Below are 18,540 nucleotides of genomic sequence, written 5' to 3'. Positions count from 1 at the left end.
GGGAGGCAGGACACCTGGGGGTCAGGGGACAGGGTGGAAGCTTCCCCTCTCAGCTTCAGAGTCCCCATCCAGGAAATGGAAACGACCAGGTGGCACTGGATGAAACATACAAATTACATACATGCAACTGCAAAGCACCAAAGAAGAAAATACCCCCAAAACCCAATGCAATTAACCTGACGTCAAGGCAACCACTGCGCCTGACGCTGAGCTCAAGACAGAGCTCATCTAGCGCCGGGGGAGTTGCTGGGCTTCCTGGGAGGGGCTTGAGATGTGCGCGTGCGCGCGCGCGCGCGCGCGCGCACACACACACACACACACACACACACACACACACACACACACACCACACACACACACACACACACACACACACACACACACACACACACACACACACACACACACACACTCACTCTCTCTCTCTCTCTCTCTCTCTCTCTCTCTCTTACTTGGGTGGGACTTACAGTGATTTTGACCTGGGTCATTTCTGCCCTGTGTGTCTCCAGACCCAAGTCTCTGGGGAAGGGGTGGCTCAACTCAGAGGAGGGTGGGCAATGCTCCAGTGCCCGGCTGGGCATGCTCACCACAATTGCTGTCCAGGCTGACCGTAAACCAAGGCTGACTCCTGGTGCCGTCCCTGCTCCTGGGGGAATAGGGGGTCGTGGGAAGCCCTCACATTGCTGAGAAGCACACACACACACACACACACACACACACACACACACACACACACACACACACACACACACACACACACACACACACACACACACACACACACACACACACACACACACACACACACACACACACACACACACACACACACACACACTCACTCTCTCTCTCTCTCTCTCTCTCTCTCTCTCTCTCTTACTTGGGTGGGACTTACAGTGATTTTGACCTGGGTCATTTCTGCCCTGTGTGTCTCCAGACCCAAGTCTCTGGGGAAGGGGTGGCTCAACTCAGAGGAGGGTGGGCAATGCTCCAGTGCCCGGCTGGGCATGCTCACCACAATTGCTGTCCAGGCTGACCGTAAACCAAGGCTGACTCCTGGTGCCGTCCCTGCTCCTGGGGGAATAGGGGGTCGTGGGAAGCCCTCACATTGCTGAGAAGCAGGAGCCGTGCTTTTTTCCAGGTTTCACTTGAAAAAGAAGATGAGGGTCTGGCGGGACTCCTTTCTGGTGGAGAGAGGGTGAGTGCCGGGTCCTGGGAGGGACACCCCTGCCCACCTCCTTCCCTCTGCCCAGGAAGCTCCTGCAGCCCCACCGCATCATGGTATTCAGGATCTGCCCATGGCTCTGAAGTTGTGTCCAAAGGCCCCTAACACAAAGCCTATTCACTGCTCCTATAGACGACACAGAATTGGGGTCTGAGGTCACGTGTACCCTTTTGGCATGCTTTGTCCAGCCTCTACAATGTCTTCAATTTATTTAATTTATTGCCAACTCATGCAATTTGGGAAGTTTCTTATAAAATTCCAATATCTTAAGTTTCCTAAACATCAGAAGACCCGGGCAGGGTGGCCCTGCGCCCTCCACTGTGAGGAAAAGCCGGAGCCGAGGGGGCACCCCTCTAGGTGGGCACACATGCCTCCGGGGCTCCTCCAGAGCTGGGAGGCCGGCCCCACGGCTCATGCTCTCTGCCCCATAGCAAACTGCTACACAAGAGAGACCGTGACAAGGTGGATGCCCAGGAGGAGAACTTTCTGCCCAAGTACCAGCGTGTGAAGGACCTGTGTCAGCGCGCTGAGTACCAGACGGCGTGTGAGCAGCTGGGACAGGTAAGAAGGCTCCCTTCCTTCCCGACAGCTCCCCCTCCTGACTGCAGCCAGCCCTGACCTGCGGGGCTCTGAGAGCCGCTGAGCCAGCAGGGCCAGGGCCTCCCAACGGGTAGCCCTTTGCTGCCGTGTGATGCCCAAGATGCTGTTTGGTGGTGCAGGATGACGCTCACAATAAGCGATTCATTTCTCAGCAGCCTCTGGACCCTGACCGTGTCAGAGGCCAAGTGTCCCGTGGGTGTGCGTATGCCCTTAGCGCCTCTCTAGCCCTTGCCGATCCCTCTTGCACAAAGGCCCCAGCAGGAGTTAAATTACTTTATTTTCACCGTATTCACTTTGACAGTATCCTCTTTGTGAGTGGTTTTCCTTTTATAGGAGTAATAAGACATGGCTTTTTAAAATAAATATATGTAAGGTTTTAAAAAGTGAATTGATTGCAAGAGAAATATTAAGGAAATTATGGCCAGGAACAGTCCGTGGCTCATGCCTGAGGTCCCAGCTACTCCAGAGCTGAGGCGGGAGGATGGCTTGAGCCCACGTGTTGGAGGCTGCAGTGAGCTATGTTGCACCACTGCACTCCAGCTTGGGTGACAGAATAAGACCCTGTCTCTAAAAACATAAGAAAAAAGAGAATTATCTGGGAAGTATTCAGAGATAGCCAGAAACTGACATGTTTGGGAAAGCCTGAAGAAGGCTTTTCTGAGGCTGGAAAGCCAGGGCAGGCTTGGAGAGGAGGGTCAGGGGCGGGGCAACCCCCCCCAGGCAGGGTGGGGAGGGGAGTGGGATGGAAACTCTGCCTTGGCTGGCCCAAGGGGTGCCGGAGGTGTGTCCCTGCCCTGCCTGTCAAAGGCTGGGACTTTGAGCTGGGGCTGGAGCTGGGTGCCTGTTTCACCTATGAGAAAAAGCAAAACCAGGGCCCTGGTATTGAACGCCAAGGCCTGAGGTGGATGCGTTTCTGATGGACTGCATTCGAATGATTCCATCTTAACACTGCACACAGAATTAGTACAGGCCCATACAGGCCTGACTGTGCCTCCCCACCCAGTGTGTGTTTGTAAACCCACAGACCCCTCTTAGTCATAGAAGTAATCCGTATCTGCCACCAGGCAGGAGCTGTGGATTTCATCCCTCCGTTGTACAGCATGAATGTGTTCCTCTGCTTGCCAGGCACTGTCCTAGGCACAGGGCTACAGTCTTGAATATGCTCAACAGAAACTCCTGCCCTCTGGGAGCTGATGTTCTGGAGAGAGTTCAGCCTTGACTTTGTACTGAGATCCCAGAAGTGGTTCTGGTTTTAGTTCTTGGCTAAAAGGAATGAAATGAGGCCAGGAAGCCTTTGCCCCCTGACGAGGGAACATTGTCAAGTCCCCCACTAGTTCTTTCTGCATGTCTCCCCCGACCCAGATCAGGGCTTGGGCAGCCAGAATGACTTCTTTGCTGGGGCCAAGAAAGAGGAGGTATCAGCATTTTCCAAACAATCAGAGCACACCACTGAAGCCAAAGGAAGAGAGTGCTGAGGGCGGGGTTTGGGGCACTTAGCCTAGGCTAGCTGGGAGGCTGCAACCCACGGCCCCCGACCCAGCCCCGGAGCTTTGGGGACCCCAGGCTGAGACGTCTGCCCCCCATCCCAGGCAACGGCCCTGTTCACAAGCCCGCACTCCCCGAGTGCCGTTGCCATGTCCCTGCTTGTGCCTTGCCTTCTGGAATGCCCTGCCCAGTGTAGAAGCTGTACCCTGTGGCCCAAGGACGTCTCTTAGGGGGCCTTACACCCAGCCATAGCATTGTCTTGGGTACCTTTTCTGTGCTACCCCATGCAGTAGATGTTTGTTTGTCCTTCGCTGAACAAACATTGCCAGGAACCGAGCTCATGTGCATCTGCCTGTCTCCTGGTGACACAGGACATCCTAAGGGCAGGGTCTGGCTGGAATTCATGTCATCATTGCTAAAGCCCAGACCAGGGCCCGGCCCAGGCAGGAGTAAATGTGCCTTAGGCACCTCGTAATGATGATCGTCACAGGCAACATGTGAGTGTAAGCTCTACCTCCAGCCACCCTATCTGGCAGGTATGTTCTCTACACAGGGGGAAGCTGAGGCCCAGGGCTTAGGCAAACTGCCCACAGCCTCACAGCTTCAAGTGATGGAGCCAGGATTTGAACCCAGGTAGTTGGGCTGCGGGACCTTTGTTCTCAGCAGCTGTAGGGACCCTGAGTCAAGCCGACACTGGCCCAGTCCTGTGGGGCTCACGCGCCGCCCCCACCAGGACAGCCTCGGGACGGGCCACGTGGACACGGCTTCTACATGAGTAGTTGCAGGGGCAGCAAACCCTTTCCGGACAAGATTAGACAGTAAATAGTTTGGGCTTTGCAGGCCACACATTTGTTTATGTTCTTGCTTTTTACAACTCTAAAAATGGACAATGTAAAAACCGTCCTTAGTTTGCAGGCCATACAAAAACAGGCCGCGGACTGGAGTTGAAAGAGGGCTGCCGTTTGCCAACCCCTCAAGTCGTGCCCCAGCTGAGTTTGTTGGGTTGGAGCGGGGAGCAGGCAGTGGGTAAGGAGAATTCCAGGCAGAGAGAGCTAAGTGGATGGAGTCTGCTCGCCAGCGCACACAGCTCAGGGCTTCACGCAGAAGTCAGAGCCCTGGCTTTTCTTGAAAAATCAGACCTGGGCTTCTGGGCCTGTGCTCCCCTCTGGCAACAGTCAGACGGGTACAGCCGGTCACAGTGCCCACTTTAGCCTCCCCAGGTCCCCCAGTCGCTTCTGGGCTGGCCTCATTCAGGGCCATGCCTGCTGGCCCATCAGTCTCCTTCTGCACTAAGGAATCCAGGTTGCTGGAAGGGCCTGCATGCGTTGAAGGGGCTGGGAGGGTGGCAGGGCGCTGTGAATAATCAGATTCAGCCTCCAGGTGAGAACAGATGGGCGGGACAGGGGCAAGATGAGCAGGTGAAAGGCAGCAGAGCCTTCAACGGCGGCCGGGGGGCAGGCTGTCCAGCAGAGGGTTGGGGGGGATGGTGGCACCAGATTCCACACTTTTCCTTATAGCTCTTGCACCTCCCAGTTGTATGACCCAGGACACATCTCTCTACCTCTGTGTGCCTCATCTTGAATCGGCACAGTAATGACAGCACCTGCCTTGTAGGGTAGCGTGAGGTGTAGTAAGCAAGTTAATATATTAACACACAGTGCTTGGCACATGCTAAGTGCTGGAGAGACACAGGGAACAGATCTGACCCGTGGCCTGGAAAGGTCACTTTGGCACAGACTAGGCCCTTAAAGAGTCACGGGGTCAATGGGCTGGAGCAGACGTGGACAGAAGGGAAGAGAATCCAGTTTACAAGTGGTTGCAGATTCCCGTGAGGGGATCCAGGAGGCTGGAACTGGGGAAGAGAAGAGGGATCAACACGAGAGATTTGGACGGTGATTCTATCTACATTCAGCTTCTGACCACAGGCCTGGAGTTGAATGCACACGTGGAGCCTCTGCACACACTGCACTGATTGAGTCTGGGAAGGTGGTCGGGGAGACCTCCTTGCGCTGGAGCAGACGGGAAGGAAGAGAAACCTCCAGCAGCAGGAAGGGCTGGAGAAAAGGCATTCTAGGCAGAAGGAACATGAGCGCCAAGTCCCTGGGGCAGCAGCCCACAGGGGATACTGGAGAGAGGCCTGGGGCTGAGGCAGAGGAGGACCCACGGGTAGGCCCGGGCCAGATTGCAGAGGGTGTTCAAAGACTAGTATCAGGAGCTTGAGGGTCTTGTCTTCAAGACAGTGGGAGCCCTTGAAGGGTTTGAAGTAGGAGAGTAATATGATCCGACTTGCCCTTTAAAAAGACTCCTCTAGCTGCCATGTGGGTGGATTTTAGGAGCAGACAGAAGCAGGTAACCATGAGAGTGGTGGCTGTCGGAGGCATCTCGCGGGGGGATGATGGTAGCTCTGCCCAAGGTTCAAGCAGTGGCAGTGGAGAGAAGCGGCATTGGAGATAGCAGAGGTGGGGCTCGGTAACAGCTGGATGCAAGCAGGGAGAGGGATGTCTCCAGGGTGGATGGGGGTGGCAGGGGAGAGGCGGGTTTAGGGGAGCAGATGAGCAGCTGGCTGAGGCCCTGGCATGTCTTGCAGAAGTGGCAGTGTGTGGAGGACGCCACGGGGAAGCTGAAGCTGCATAAGTGCAAGGGCCCCGTGCGGCTGGGCGGCGGCAGAGCCCTCTCCAACCTCGTGCCCAAGTACTACGGGCAGGGCAGCGAGGCCTGCACCTGTGACAGCGGGGACTACAAGCTCAGCCTGGCCGGACGCCGGAAAAAGCTCTTCAAGAAGAGTAAGTGTCACAACCTGGCTGAGTGGGACAGGAGGAGAGAGACCATGCCTGGGGAGCCCCATTCATTCACTCAGACAATTCCACAGAGACCGTCGCTTTGCCAGGTAGTGATCTAGGGGCTGGGGACACAGCCACATCTCCTCATGAGCCACCCATTCTAGTGGGGAGCAGTGGTAATAAACAGATAAGGCCAGGCACGTTGGCTCATGCCTGTAATCCCAGTACTTTGGGAGTCTGAAGCAGGCGGATCACCTGAGGTCAGGAGCTCAAGACCAGCCTGGCCAACATGGTAAAACCCTGTCTAAAAATACAATAGTTAGCCATATGTGGTGGCTCACGCTTGTAATCCCAGCTACTTGGGAGGCTGAGGCATGAGAATCGCTTGAACCTGGGAGGCAGAGGCTGCAGTGACCCGAGATTGTGCCACTGCACTCCAGCCTGGGCAACAGAGCGAGATCCATCTCAAAAAAAAGGAAGAAACACACATACAAGGTTCTGTATTGATTGGCTGGAAAAAATGCTAGGACCAGAGGTTCACAGGAACCCAGCTCTGTGCTTCCCCTAGGAGCCATGTTTCAACGTTCAATTAGTTTAGTGTTTGTGTTGACTTTATAGAACTACCCTGGGCTGGGTGCGGTGGCTCACACCTGTAATCCCAGCACTTTGAGAGGCCGAGATGGACAGATCACTTGAGGTCAGGAGTTCAAGACCAGCCTGGCCAACATGGTGAAACCCCATCTCTACTAAAAATACAAAAAATTAGTTGGGCGTGTGGCGTGGCAGGAGAATCACTTGAACCCGGGAGGCGGAGGTTGCAGATAGCTGAGATCACGCCATTGTGCTCCAGCTTGGGCGACAGAGTGAGACTCGGTCTCAAAAAATATATAAAAAATAAACTACCCTGAAGAACAAAAACAGACTATACTTCAGCTGAGTGGGGGAAAGCCTCACCCAACTGAAGAAGCATCTATACCTTCACACCTCATTCTCAGCAGGGGTGGGGGAGAGGAGAGGCAGACAGAAGCCAGGGAGCCGGCGAAGTGGAGAGAGGGACTCTTCTAGACCCAGCCAGAAGGCTCAGCCGCCACCCTGGGCTATCACTTCACCATTCTGAGGCTCAGCTCCCACCATCAAATAGGAAGAATGGTCCCTGCATGACTTTCAAACAGGAATGAGCCTGTGCCCTGAAAATGTGTGGAGGTGTCGGGGTCCCCCAGCTAGAAGTGTGCCCTCCAGGGCTGGGCAGCTTCCCACGCAGCCCATTTCTCTGGCCTAGGGACAGCCAAAGCCTAATGAGAGATTTTAGGTGTTGTTTTAAAAAAAATTATGGTGAAATACACATAAAATTTATCATCTTAACCATTTTTAAGTATCCAGTTCAGTAGTGTAAACTATATTCACACTACTATGCAACCTATCTGCTAAACGAACTCTTTTCATCTTGCAAAACTAGAACTGTCCCCATTCAATGCCATCTCCCCGCTCTCCCGCCCCGCCTCTCCCGCCCCGCCTCTCCCGCCCCGTTCTCCCACCCTGTTCTCACCCTGCTCTCCCCCCGCTCTCCCACCCCGCTCTCACCCGGCTCTCACCCCGCTCTCACCCCGCTCTCACCCCGCTCTCCCACCCCGCTGCTCTCCCACCCCGCTCTCCCACCGCTCTCCCACTGCTCTCCCACCCCGTTCTCCCACCCCATTCTCCCGCCCCGCTCTCCCACCCCGCTCTCCCACCCCGTTCTCCCACCCCATTCTCCCGCCCCGCTCTCCCACCCCGCCCTCACCCCGCCCTCACCCCGCTCTCCCACCCCGCTGCTCTCCCACCCCGCCCTCACCCCGCTCTCCCACCCCGCCCTCACCCCGCTCTCCCACCCCGCTGCTCTCCCACCCACTCCCGCCCCATTCTCTTACCCCGTTCTCAGCAACCACTCTTCTACTATGAGCTTGACTGCTTTAGGGGCCTCATGTAAGTGGAATTGTACAGTATTTGTGCTTCTGTGGCTGGCTTATTTCTCTTCGCATAATGTTCTCCGGGTTCATCCACGTGGTAGCCTGTGTTGGAATCTCCTTCCTGATCGGGCACAGTGGCTCACGCCTGTAATCCCAGCATTTCGGGAGGCCAAGGCAGGTGGATTGCCTGAGCTCAGGAGTTTGAGACCAGTCTGGCCAACAGGGTGAAACCCGTGTCTACTAAAAATACAAAGATTAGCCAGGCATGGTGGTGGGCACCTGTAGTCCCTGCTACTCAGGAGGCTGAGGCACGAGAATGGCTTGAACCTGGGAGCGGGAGGTTGCAGTGAACTGAGATCACGCCACTTCACTCCAGCCTGGGTGCCAGAGCAAGACTCTGTCTCAAAAAAAAAAAAAAAAGTCTCCTTTCTTTATAAGACGGATGATATTGTACCACGGACTAATTAGAGATTGAGGTCTCCGACGGCTGGCGCAGTAGTCTCCTCTGGTCCATCCAGCCAGGCGGCAAATGTCTTCATCGTGGAGCAGATAAAAGTCTCTCTCCATAACAGCCCAGCCACTGCCTCAAACAACGTTTCCCAGCTGATGACCCTCCGTTACATTTCCTCACCAGCTGATCAGGAACTACTACATTAACTTTTCTAGCTGAACAGAATGATTGGTTTCCAGATTGGATTACACAGCCAGCATCTCCTTGCTTCAATATGTGGCACAGTCGATAATCTTTAAATAATACAAGATCTTGCAGGGAGAAATTCAGCTCTTTTCCCCCTTATTAATGCTTAGAGGAAAGAAAAATACCTAAAAGTAGCCAAGAGTCAGCTCAGCCCTGGTCAGAATCCTCATGTGAGTGTAATGTCAGAGCCGGGACCCGCACCTCTCAACAGCCCTGTGAGCAGGGCAGGGGTGATCACCCCCTGATGATGGACAGGAAAGACTGGGTCACGTGGCTGATTTGGGGACTCCAGCCCCATCTCCTGCCCGGCATTCTTCCCCCTGCTAGAGTCTCCGACAAGACACTCTGTCCGTCTTTTCTGAGCAGTCAGCCTAGAGCAGGCTGAACTGGGGGCTTTCTGTCCCCCAGGGGACATTTGGCAATGTTTGGAGACATTTGTGGCTGTCAGAATTGTGTGTGATGAAGGGGTGCTGCTGGCATCTAGTGAGCAGAGGCTATGGATGCGGCTAAACATCTTGCAACGCACAGGACGGCCCCCACCACAGAGTTCGATCTGGCCCCAAAGTGTCCGCAGTGGTAAGGTTGGGAAGCCCTGGCCCACCTTGTTCCACAGGGATCCTGGCTGCGGCGTGGGGAAGTTAGGCAGAGCCAGCCAGCTCACAGCAGAAGGGGGACCCGGGAACAGGAGAAGGGGACGAGGACTCGGGGGATGGGCCCAGGTGACTGGGGTTCATTCATTTCTTGAACTTTGTGCAAGACACTGAGAGTAGAGTTGACCTAGAGAGACACGGACTTAGACCTCATGGATGAGACAAGATGTGAACAAGTGAACAAAGAGGGCCACTTCCCCTGGTGAAAAACGCATGAAGGAGATGCAGCGGTGGCGGGACTAGCAGAGAGGGGTGGTGGCTCCAGAATGGCGCTCAATGGACATTTAATGAGAACAAAGTACAGAAAGGAGCAGGTCTTGTGACCAGCCAGAGAGCAAGTGTTCTGAGGAGGAGGAAGATGAAGTACAAAGGTCCTGTGCTCAGAATCAGGGCGGTGGGTCCCAGTCACAGAGAGGTGACCAGTGTGGCTGAGGGTGGTGAGAAGCGCCGAGGGTGGTGAGAAGCACCGTGGGCACGGGCAGCCACATCACACAGGCGGTCACCGGTGTGGAGAGGCAGGGAGTGGGCCCAGGGTTGTCACCTTAGGTGAGGATGTCAGCTGCAGGCAGAGTCCCCACCCCCTGCAGTAGCTGGTCCACACCAGCTCATCAGGCATGAATGCTTCACTAGTTCCATTTCATGCCATCCTCCAAGGAGCCCTTGTAGGGTAGGCACCATCCTGAGAAGTTACCCAAGTCGCCGGGGCCACACATGTGCTCAGGGGTTTGCACCTGAGCCATCTGATCGCAGAGTCAAAGCTCTTGGCCGCCGGGTTATGAAGTCCTGTCCCATGCCCCGTTGGTGTGGCAGGAAGGGTCCCTTTGGGACTCTGGACACGAACACAGAGTGACGGGGAGAGCAGGTAGTGTGGCTCCAGTCCAGGAAAGGATTCACACAGGGCTGGCATACCGCTTCTGTGAAGAGCCAGAGAGTAAAGGTCTTGGGCTTTGCAACTCAGCCCTGTGACTGCAGAGGTATAAGGGAATGTGAGCAGCTGTACCCAGTGAAACTATTCACAAAGACAGATGGAGGCTGGCCTGGGCCCTTAGGCCATGGTTTAGGGACCCCTGAATCTAGAGCTGGGAGATGGAGGGTGGAAAGAGGCAAAGCAGCTCACTCATGAGCCGACTGAGACAAAAGGAGTGGAGAGGACACACTGGGTCTATTTCCTGAGCCTCTCGGGGCAGGACCTGCTCGGCACAGGGAGCATCCTCGGCACTTTGTGTACTTGCATCGGGAGACTAAACCGAGGGAGGGAAGTGCCCAGGAGAAGGCTGCCCTGTGCCAGAAAAGGCCCAAGGCTTTGCTGGAGAGGGGAGGCCTCTCCTGGCCCCTCAGGATCCTTCGGCCCTTGTGACTCTGATGCAAGGTGTCTGAGAACTGAAAGATACAAAACATCCCCCAAGAGTGGGGGTGGCGCCCGGGCCACGTGGGAAGGGAGCCCTTTCCTCCCTCCTCGCACTGCCTTCCGCCACCACCTGCCTCCAGCTGGTCCTCCTTGGTCACCATCTCGGGGTCACTTGGGATCCAACAAAACCTGGGCCACTAACTGGCTCCAGGCCCTTCTCTTTAAATGAGGCACATCTGGAGAAGGATGACAACTGCAGTGTGTGCATGCTGGGGCCAGATATGTGTCAGGTGGGCAGAGGTTTTAAAACAGAAAGGAGTGGTGGGGGCTGTGGCCAACAGGGAAGACAGTGGGCAGCCAAAGGGGCCACCCATCCCCGGCCCGTCCTGACCATATGGAACTGTGGGCCCATAAGACATCTGTTTCCTTTCCAGAAGCTGGAAATCTGGATCCCTACATCACCGCCACCACCTCCCCTTTTTCTTTAATGTCACCAACTCAGATTTGTTTTTGAGACATGGAAAGATACAGGCCACCTGGGGTGTCACTTCAGCCTGCACGCCTGAGTTTTCAGCGTCGGGGCGTGTGCAAAAGCCCCCTCTCAGCCTTGTCGCTGGCCCACCTGGGTGTAGCACCTGCCTACCACCTGGTGGGCAGCCTCCAGCTCTCTGGGACTCAAAGAAGCTAAGTGGCTTCCCAGTCCCCGTCCGTTTCTACCCAGAGACAGGCACTGCAGGGCCCCTTTTTTCCCAGTTTAAATCAACATTTTTACATCCATGATACTTTTTTTCCTTTTTAATTGAGGTGAAGTTCAGATAACATAAAACTCACCATTTTTACAATTGTATACAATGCAGAGGCATTTAATAGGTTCACAGTGTTGCACACCTCTACCTAGTTCCAAAACATTTCATCACCCCAAAAGGGAACCTTGTACCCACAAAGCAGTCACTCCTCACTACCCTCTCCCCCAGCCCCTGGCAATCACCAGTCTTCTTTCTGCCGCTATAGATTTACCTATTCTGGGTAGTTCCTATAAATAAAATGTAACAATACCAGCCCGCTTTGTGTCTGGCTGCTTTCACTCCACCTGCTTTTGACATTCATCCGCGCTCTAGCGTGAATCAGAACCTCTATCCCGGTTCTGGTCGCATATTCCATTGTACAGATGATGTACCGCCATTTGTTTACCCGCAAGCAGCTCTCGCTTGAAATCCTCTCAAGCCAGTGGCCTCTTGGCTCCAGGACTTCCGTCTCGCCGGTGTGGTCACCTCGAGGCCCTCCCCTGCGGTCCAGGATCAGCGAGCAGGCGGGTAGATTTCACAACCCCTCGGGTCGCAGGCAAAGCTGAACCTCATGCTTGGAAGCCCAGCCCTATCTTGATGAAGGACCCAGTGCCCTGGGAGCCTGGCCAGCCTTTCCTGCCTCCCTAACTCTGCCACTCTTCTGATGCCCACAGAGTACAAGGCCAGCTACGCCCGCAATCGCTCCATCCGCTCAGTGGCCATCGAGGTGGACGGCAGGGTGTACCACGTAGGCCTGGGTGATGCCGCCCAGCCCCGAAACCTCACCAAGCGGCACTGGCCAGGGGCCCCTGAGGACCAAGATGACAAGGATGGTGGGGATTTCAGTGGCACTGGAGGCCTTCCCGACTACTCAGCCGCCAACCCCATTAAAGTGACACATCGGTGAGTGTCCAGGTGGAAGTTGAGGGTGAAGGGGACAGGACAGACCTCGGCAAGGGCTTCCCACACCTCTTGGGCACCTGGGCTGGTCCCCCTCCACCACCTCCGAGCCACACGTGATCCCTTCTCTCAAGCAGGTGCTACATCCTAGAGAACGACACAGTCCAGTGTGACCTGGACCTGTACAAGTCCCTGCAGGCCTGGAAAGACCACAAGCTGCACATCGACCACGAGGTGAGTGGAGAGCGGGAGAGGAGCGTGCTCTCGGCCACCACGGGCCTGGCAAGACCCCCAGTTCACGGTGGGAGGGCAGTGAGGCCAGACCCAGGGAAGAGGCTGGAGAGGTGAAGTGAGGTCCCCACAGATTCCTCAACCCAGGGATAGGCGTCAGTCCCAGCATGAGGCAGACAGCTTCCTGCCCAGGCTGTCTGAGGGATGATGGCTTAGCCACGTTGTCCCCCTTTTGACTTACAAGAAGTCTACGCTACAGTGAGACCTTTCATCAAGCCCAAGGGAGACACTGGAGGCCTCAGTGGGCTCAGCGGGTTCCTGCGCAGGCCAGGCCGGGAAAATGACTCGGTTCCCTTGCAAGGGCTGGCTGGAGGAGAAGACAGGCTTCCTTCAGGCGGAACAAGTACCTCCTCCCCCACCCAGACATGCCGGTGCTGGCCCTGGGGCCCGGGGAGTGCGGGCTGCCGCTGCTGAGCACAGACATGGCAGCGTGGGGGCAGTCACCAGGCCAAGCCTCTGTTGTCCAGCCTTGAAGATTTCAAGGCCTCCTCTCCTGCCCCTCCCTCAGATTGAAACCCTGCAGAACAAAATTAAGAACCTGAGGGAAGTCCGAGGTCACCTGAAGAAAAAGCGGCCAGAAGAATGTGACTGTCACAAAATCAGGTGAGGCAGTAGCGAAGGGACCTCCCTAAGACCCCACTCTCCTACAGGACAGTTCAGTTCATCCCCTCTCGTGATTGACCCCTTTCATTATTTTTTTATCTTCTCCCCTCATGGCATTTAAAAAATCCATAATTTACATCCCTGTTGTCAGCCAATGTGGCACACGGAACCGCTCCTCAGCCAGGCTGGCGCCCAGATTCCAGTACTGCTAGCAAGAGACCCGTGCTGGCTGTGCAGAGCCGGATCCAGGCCGGAAAAGTGCCTCTGCCGATTGCCCTTTCAGAAATCCCCCACATGGTTTGAGGTCCATGTTCCCGGCTGAGGGGTCCCCTCGCCCAAAGGACTGAACTCTAGAACAGCTCTGTCCAATAGAACATTGTGTGCTGACAGAAATGGGCTATATCTGCACACCACACGTGGCTGGTGCATACTTGAAATTGTGGCTAGTGTCACTAAGGAGCCAAATTTTTTATTTTGCTTAATTCAAACTGAAGTAGCCACCTGTGGCCACACACTGGCCAGTGCCTCCCATACTGGACAGCACAGGTGTAGAAGCCCTGTTGCCTTTCCAGAAAGTCTTGCAAAATACAGGCTCCCCTGTGTTGACCCCGACCAAGCGTGAGTAGGCAGGGTGGTGAGGGAACCAACCTCAAGATGCTGAGGCTTTGACATGTAAAATTAACCATCAAAAAAGAAAGGAAAAAGGATGCTGAGGCTGATGCACCTAAAGCCAGGCCCAGTTTCTAGTCGTGGCTAAATTACAATTAACCCGACCTGCTAAAGTCTAGCAAAAGTCCAGGCAGAGTCCTGGCTCATGCTTGGAGAAAGAAGCCACTCAGGAAGGTACCTGCTGCCCTGGGGATAGGGTCGTACCCTCCCCACCATCACCCCAGAAGGAGGGACGGGGGTGGGGCAGCAGCAACACACGGGAGTCCCAGAAATCTCAGCTCGAACCTGCCAGCGGAGCCCTCTGAGCCACTCCTGAAGCCTGGGGCTGGGGGGTCTGTTACAGCTACCACACCCAGCACAAAGGCCGCCTCAAGCACAAAGGCTCCAGTCTGCATCCTTTCAGGTAAGAGCAGCTTGAGGTCCTGGGGAAGAGATGCAGAGGCCTGCGTGAGGAGGTGGCCCTCCCTTAAGCTAAAACACAGAAGGACAGGAAAGAAGTCCAGGCCCTTCCCTGGGAAGTCCCCGGTGGCCCTCGAAGAGGCCTTACTTCCCAATCAACACTGAGCGGGCCTCCGACGCCCCCTTGTGGCTAAATGGGGTTGCTGCAACTCCACCAAGCAGGGCAGGACACAAGAAGGAGGGGAAAGGGGTGTCAACAGGAGTCCCAGTAGCTGCCTGGTTCTGTCCCCAGCTTGTGCCCCCTTGGGAGTTAAAGTAGAATGACAAGACCCAGGTTCTGGTCCCGGCTCTGTCTTGGATCAGCACTGGGACTTGGGACCCTGAATTGCTATGCCCGTGGCTGTTGGAGAAGCCTCAGCCCAGCCCCTAGGTGGACAGGAAGAGCAGAGACACGGGGTCACCGATCCCTCAGAGGCCCAAGGTGTGTGTGGCCCTCTGCACCCATAGGAAGGGCCTGCAAGAGAAGGACAAGGTGTGGCTGTTGCGGGAGCAGAAGCGCAAGAAGAAACTCCGCAAGCTGCTCAAGCGCCTACAGAACAACGACACGTGCAGCATGCCAGGCCTCACGTGCTTCACCCACGACAACCAGCACTGGCAGACCGCGCCTTTCTGGACACGTGAGCAAGCCCAGGGCAGGGGTGGACAGGCTGGGGCCCAGAGGGTCAAGAAACTTCTCCACTCAGTGACCCAGACCTCTCTCAAAAGGGGGGTCCCCAACACCAGGGGTCCACGGTGCTCGGGACAGCCTCTTGGCATTTGACGAACTGGTTTTGGGGACTCTGACAGGAATCACTGTTGGCAGATGGGGCCTCCTCCCTCAGGCACTCAGGACATGCTCTCTCTTCCTTGGCAGTGGGGCCTTTCTGTGCCTGCACCAGCGCCAACAATAACACGTACTGGTGCATGAGGACCATCAATGAGACTCACAATTTCCTCTTCTGTGAATTTGCAACTGGCTTCCTAGAGTACTTTGATCTCAACACAGACCCCTACCAGGTACAGACGACCCAAGCTAGAGAGATGGGGGTGTGGGGTACACCAGTGTTGCCAGGTAAGCCCCCCCACAACCTCACGGAAGTGATGACAAATTGTCCAAGTCCCACTGAGTCCCTGAGCCAGTGGGAGTAAGTTGTGAAGCTGCTGAGATTGGGGGTTCCGTGTTCAATCAGCGCTTTTTGCCTCCATCACCCTGCTTTTTGCCTCCATCACACTGCATGTGTAATATATATGGTTTCTTCCCTCTAACTTAACATGCAGCATGCAACCAGGTTTTGCCGGAACTTGTGAAGACTCTTAAAACTGTCAAGCTGTAGGATCAAGCCAAATATTACCCACTGCAGGGCCTACACGGACCACGCAGCTAATGTAACAGTAACACACTGCACCAAGCACTCTGCTAAGTGCTTCCATACAGTAAGCCATCTAAACACACATGCGACTGAAGTGGCCCAGGACCACACAAGACCAAAAGGAGCAGTGGCATGTCTGGTCATCGGAACATGTGGGCCCTTGTACAGGGACAGTCACTACTGAGCTCCAGCACTAGAGCTTTCCTGTACTGTGGCCTTGGTATTGCCCAGGCTTTGACTTTTCAAGAAAAGCCTGAAATAATTTAAATGAAATCTGATGTTTAAATGTCAGCAGCACAAATGCTTTCATTACTACATAGGCGTGCAGTCTTTCTCCTTAGATAGGTTCACCCTCATACTTTACCAAAGGGGTAGGTTAAGTCCGTCACCGGTAGCTCCCAGACTACACAAGAACCCAGGCCACTTACCCGTCCTTTCATCACATCGCTGCTTTGCAATCAGGAGGAGCTGAGGGCCCCTGAATGAAGGCTGCTGATAAAAACCAAGACTTGGAAGGCTTTCTTTCCAAGCTTGGGAAGTTTCCTGACCAGTGGCTGCAGAACTCCAATGTTAAATACACAGACATGGTTTTTAAGGCATGGTTTTTATTCTCCTGAGTTTTCATTCTCATGAAGAGTGAACCTGGTGGGACTTGAAGCCAAAAAGTCACCTAACTCTTCCAAACGCTGGCTCTTGCAGAAGTTGGAGTAAGCAGGTCACCAGCCCCTAGCAGCTTCCACCCGCCACCTGCCTGAAATATGTCCCCTAGTTGGTAGAAGAAAGGCAGGGGGAGAGTCCCTGTACTTACCTTGTTGACAGACTACCTTTTTTGCAACTAGCTGATGAACGCAGTGAACACACTGGACAGGGATGTCCTCAACCAGCTACATGTACAGCTCATGGAGCTGAGGAGCTGCAAGGGTTACAAGCAGTGTAACCCCCGGACTCGAAACATGGACCTGGGTGAGTAGGCACCCCAACATGGGGCCCTTGGACAGCAGGGTAACCAAAAGAAGGGACTCAGGAGGTGGTGTCTACCCAAGAATGAGCCTGAAATCACCAGGCTTTGAGAGGTGATACAGTTCCAGACGAGTCATGGGAGCCCCTGTCCATAGCAGGCAGATGACCTTTGACAAGCTGTGCTTCTGAGAGAGGAATACCTGCATCAACTGCCCAGGAGACGCACGGAATTCCCTCTCATTTCATTGTCCTCCCTTTTGTTCACTCATGCATTCAACAAACACTTCCTGAGAACTTACACCTGAAACCATGTTGACTAAAGATGACCCCATCCTCGCTGACTTGTGCGGAGCCGGTGTTGTCCTAAGAAGAGCAGTCCACAGCGGGAGGCCTCTTGCTTGTATGGAAAGGGTAAAACTGGATGGTAGAATCCAGTGTGACTGGGGAAGGGCACTGCTAAATAAAACCAGGGTCAGACCTCTGAACTGAGTCCTGAAGAGTAGGACGCAATCGACCACTGAGAAAACGTGGAGGGCTGGCGCTCCAGGAAGCTTAAAGTGTGAGGAGCAGAAAGCAGCTCAGGGGGTGCAGCCAGCACAACTGAGGCCAGTGGAGAGTGGCGGGAGGGCATCGGGCCACCCTGTGCGGGGCTTCCTAGGCCACGGTAGAGTTTAGATTTCATTTGTGGTGTATCAGGAAGCCAATGGAGGGTTTTAACCTGGGCACCGACATTGCTAGGTGGAGAATGGGACTTTATGGGAGAAAACAGCAAAGATGGCCCAGTTATCCAGGGAGAGATGGTGGTGGCTTGGACTAGAGCTGGGAGCAGTGAAGATGATGGATTTCAGATTCAGGTGGTGAAGCCCCCAGAGAACATGGTGATGGGAGGTGCGGGATTAGGAGTCCCAGGTAAATCCTGAGTTTTGTTTGGGACAGGACAAAATCTGCAGTTTTAAGCTTAGAATGCCAACCAGATAGATATTTTAAGATGAAAAAAGCTAAACAGGCATGGTTGCTCATGCCTATGATTCCAGGGCTTTGGAAGGCTGAGGTGGGAGGATACTTGAGCCCAGGAGTTCAAGGTTACGGTGAGCTATGATAGCACCACTGCACTCCAGCCTGGGAGACAGAGCTGTCGCCCCATCTCTAAAAATAAAAAAATATGTATTAAGAAAACAAAGCTAAAAGAAAAATGAAGTTCACTTACTAGTGAGAGAGAGTGGCCTAAAAAAAACCTTTGGTATTTGAAGTCCCTTGGGGAAGGGACTGTGTCTAAGAGGATGCCTAGAGTTCATGTCAGGAAAATGGCTACACAGCTTAGGAGGAATTCAGACGCTACAGTCGGCTCTAGTTATGAAGAGGGAAGAGCTAATGTGTTTACACAAGATGTTGCACTAATACCTCCTGGTCAGGAGCCTGATATGATCACAATTTTCACTAGTAGCTTCCTAACCTCCGCCACTCAAGTGCTGCTACTCTTGTGATCAAAGTGCAATGACATATTAGTCACTGTGTGCCAGGCTCTGTGCTGAGCATTTTACATGTGTTAGCTGATAAGCTTTGAGGTGAATCTTCTTATCCTCATTTTATGGAGGAGTAAGGTGAACAAGGTGGGCTGACCCTGGAGCCCACGCACTTGATCCTGCCACAACCTCAGGAAAACTTCCCCAGAGCCCAAAGGGGAACTCTCCCTCCTGCACTTGGTCAGGGCTGTTGGCTTTCTGTCCTCTGGAGCACAGACGTTCATGCCTGCGTCCACCTCCCTCACCATAACTAAGGTCAGTGCCAAATGA

At 54.4% G+C, this 18,540-nt stretch overlaps 1 protein-coding gene across 9 annotated transcripts in view; it reads left to right on the top strand.

Annotated features, from left to right (window-relative positions):
• The window catches only part of SULF2 (sulfatase 2), a 129,230-nt gene that overhangs the window by 108,390 nt on the left and 2,300 nt on the right, over window positions 1–18,540 (top strand). For 4 of the 9 annotated variants that reach the window (XM_054466532.2, XM_054466540.2, XM_054466535.2 and 1 more), the window contains exons 9-18: window positions 1,142–1,198; window positions 1,657–1,786; window positions 5,898–6,093; window positions 12,191–12,419; window positions 12,551–12,650; window positions 13,216–13,310; window positions 14,323–14,382; window positions 14,886–15,055; window positions 15,292–15,434; window positions 16,627–16,750. In XM_054466532.2, coding sequence (XP_054322507.1) covers window positions 1,142–1,198; window positions 1,657–1,786; window positions 5,898–6,093; window positions 12,191–12,419; window positions 12,551–12,650; window positions 13,216–13,310; window positions 14,323–14,382; window positions 14,886–15,055; window positions 15,292–15,434; window positions 16,627–16,750 — 1,304 coding nt within the window. Of the gene's footprint in view, window positions 1–1,141; window positions 1,199–1,656; window positions 1,787–5,897; window positions 6,094–12,190; window positions 12,420–12,550; window positions 12,651–13,215; window positions 13,311–14,322; window positions 14,383–14,885; window positions 15,056–15,291; window positions 18,526–18,540 lie in introns of all 9 variants that reach the window. The other 5 variants (XM_054466534.2, XM_054466541.2, XM_054466536.2 and 2 more) reach the window with 3 other exon arrangements.

Source organism: Pongo pygmaeus, chromosome 21 (assembly GCF_028885625.2).
Source record: "Pongo pygmaeus isolate AG05252 chromosome 21, NHGRI_mPonPyg2-v2.0_pri, whole genome shotgun sequence".
In the NCBI taxonomy this organism is placed as follows: Eukaryota; Metazoa; Chordata; class Mammalia; order Primates; family Hominidae; genus Pongo; species Pongo pygmaeus.
The sequence above is the reverse complement of the archived record's forward strand: the minus strand, read 5'-3'. Positions and strand labels throughout refer to the sequence as shown.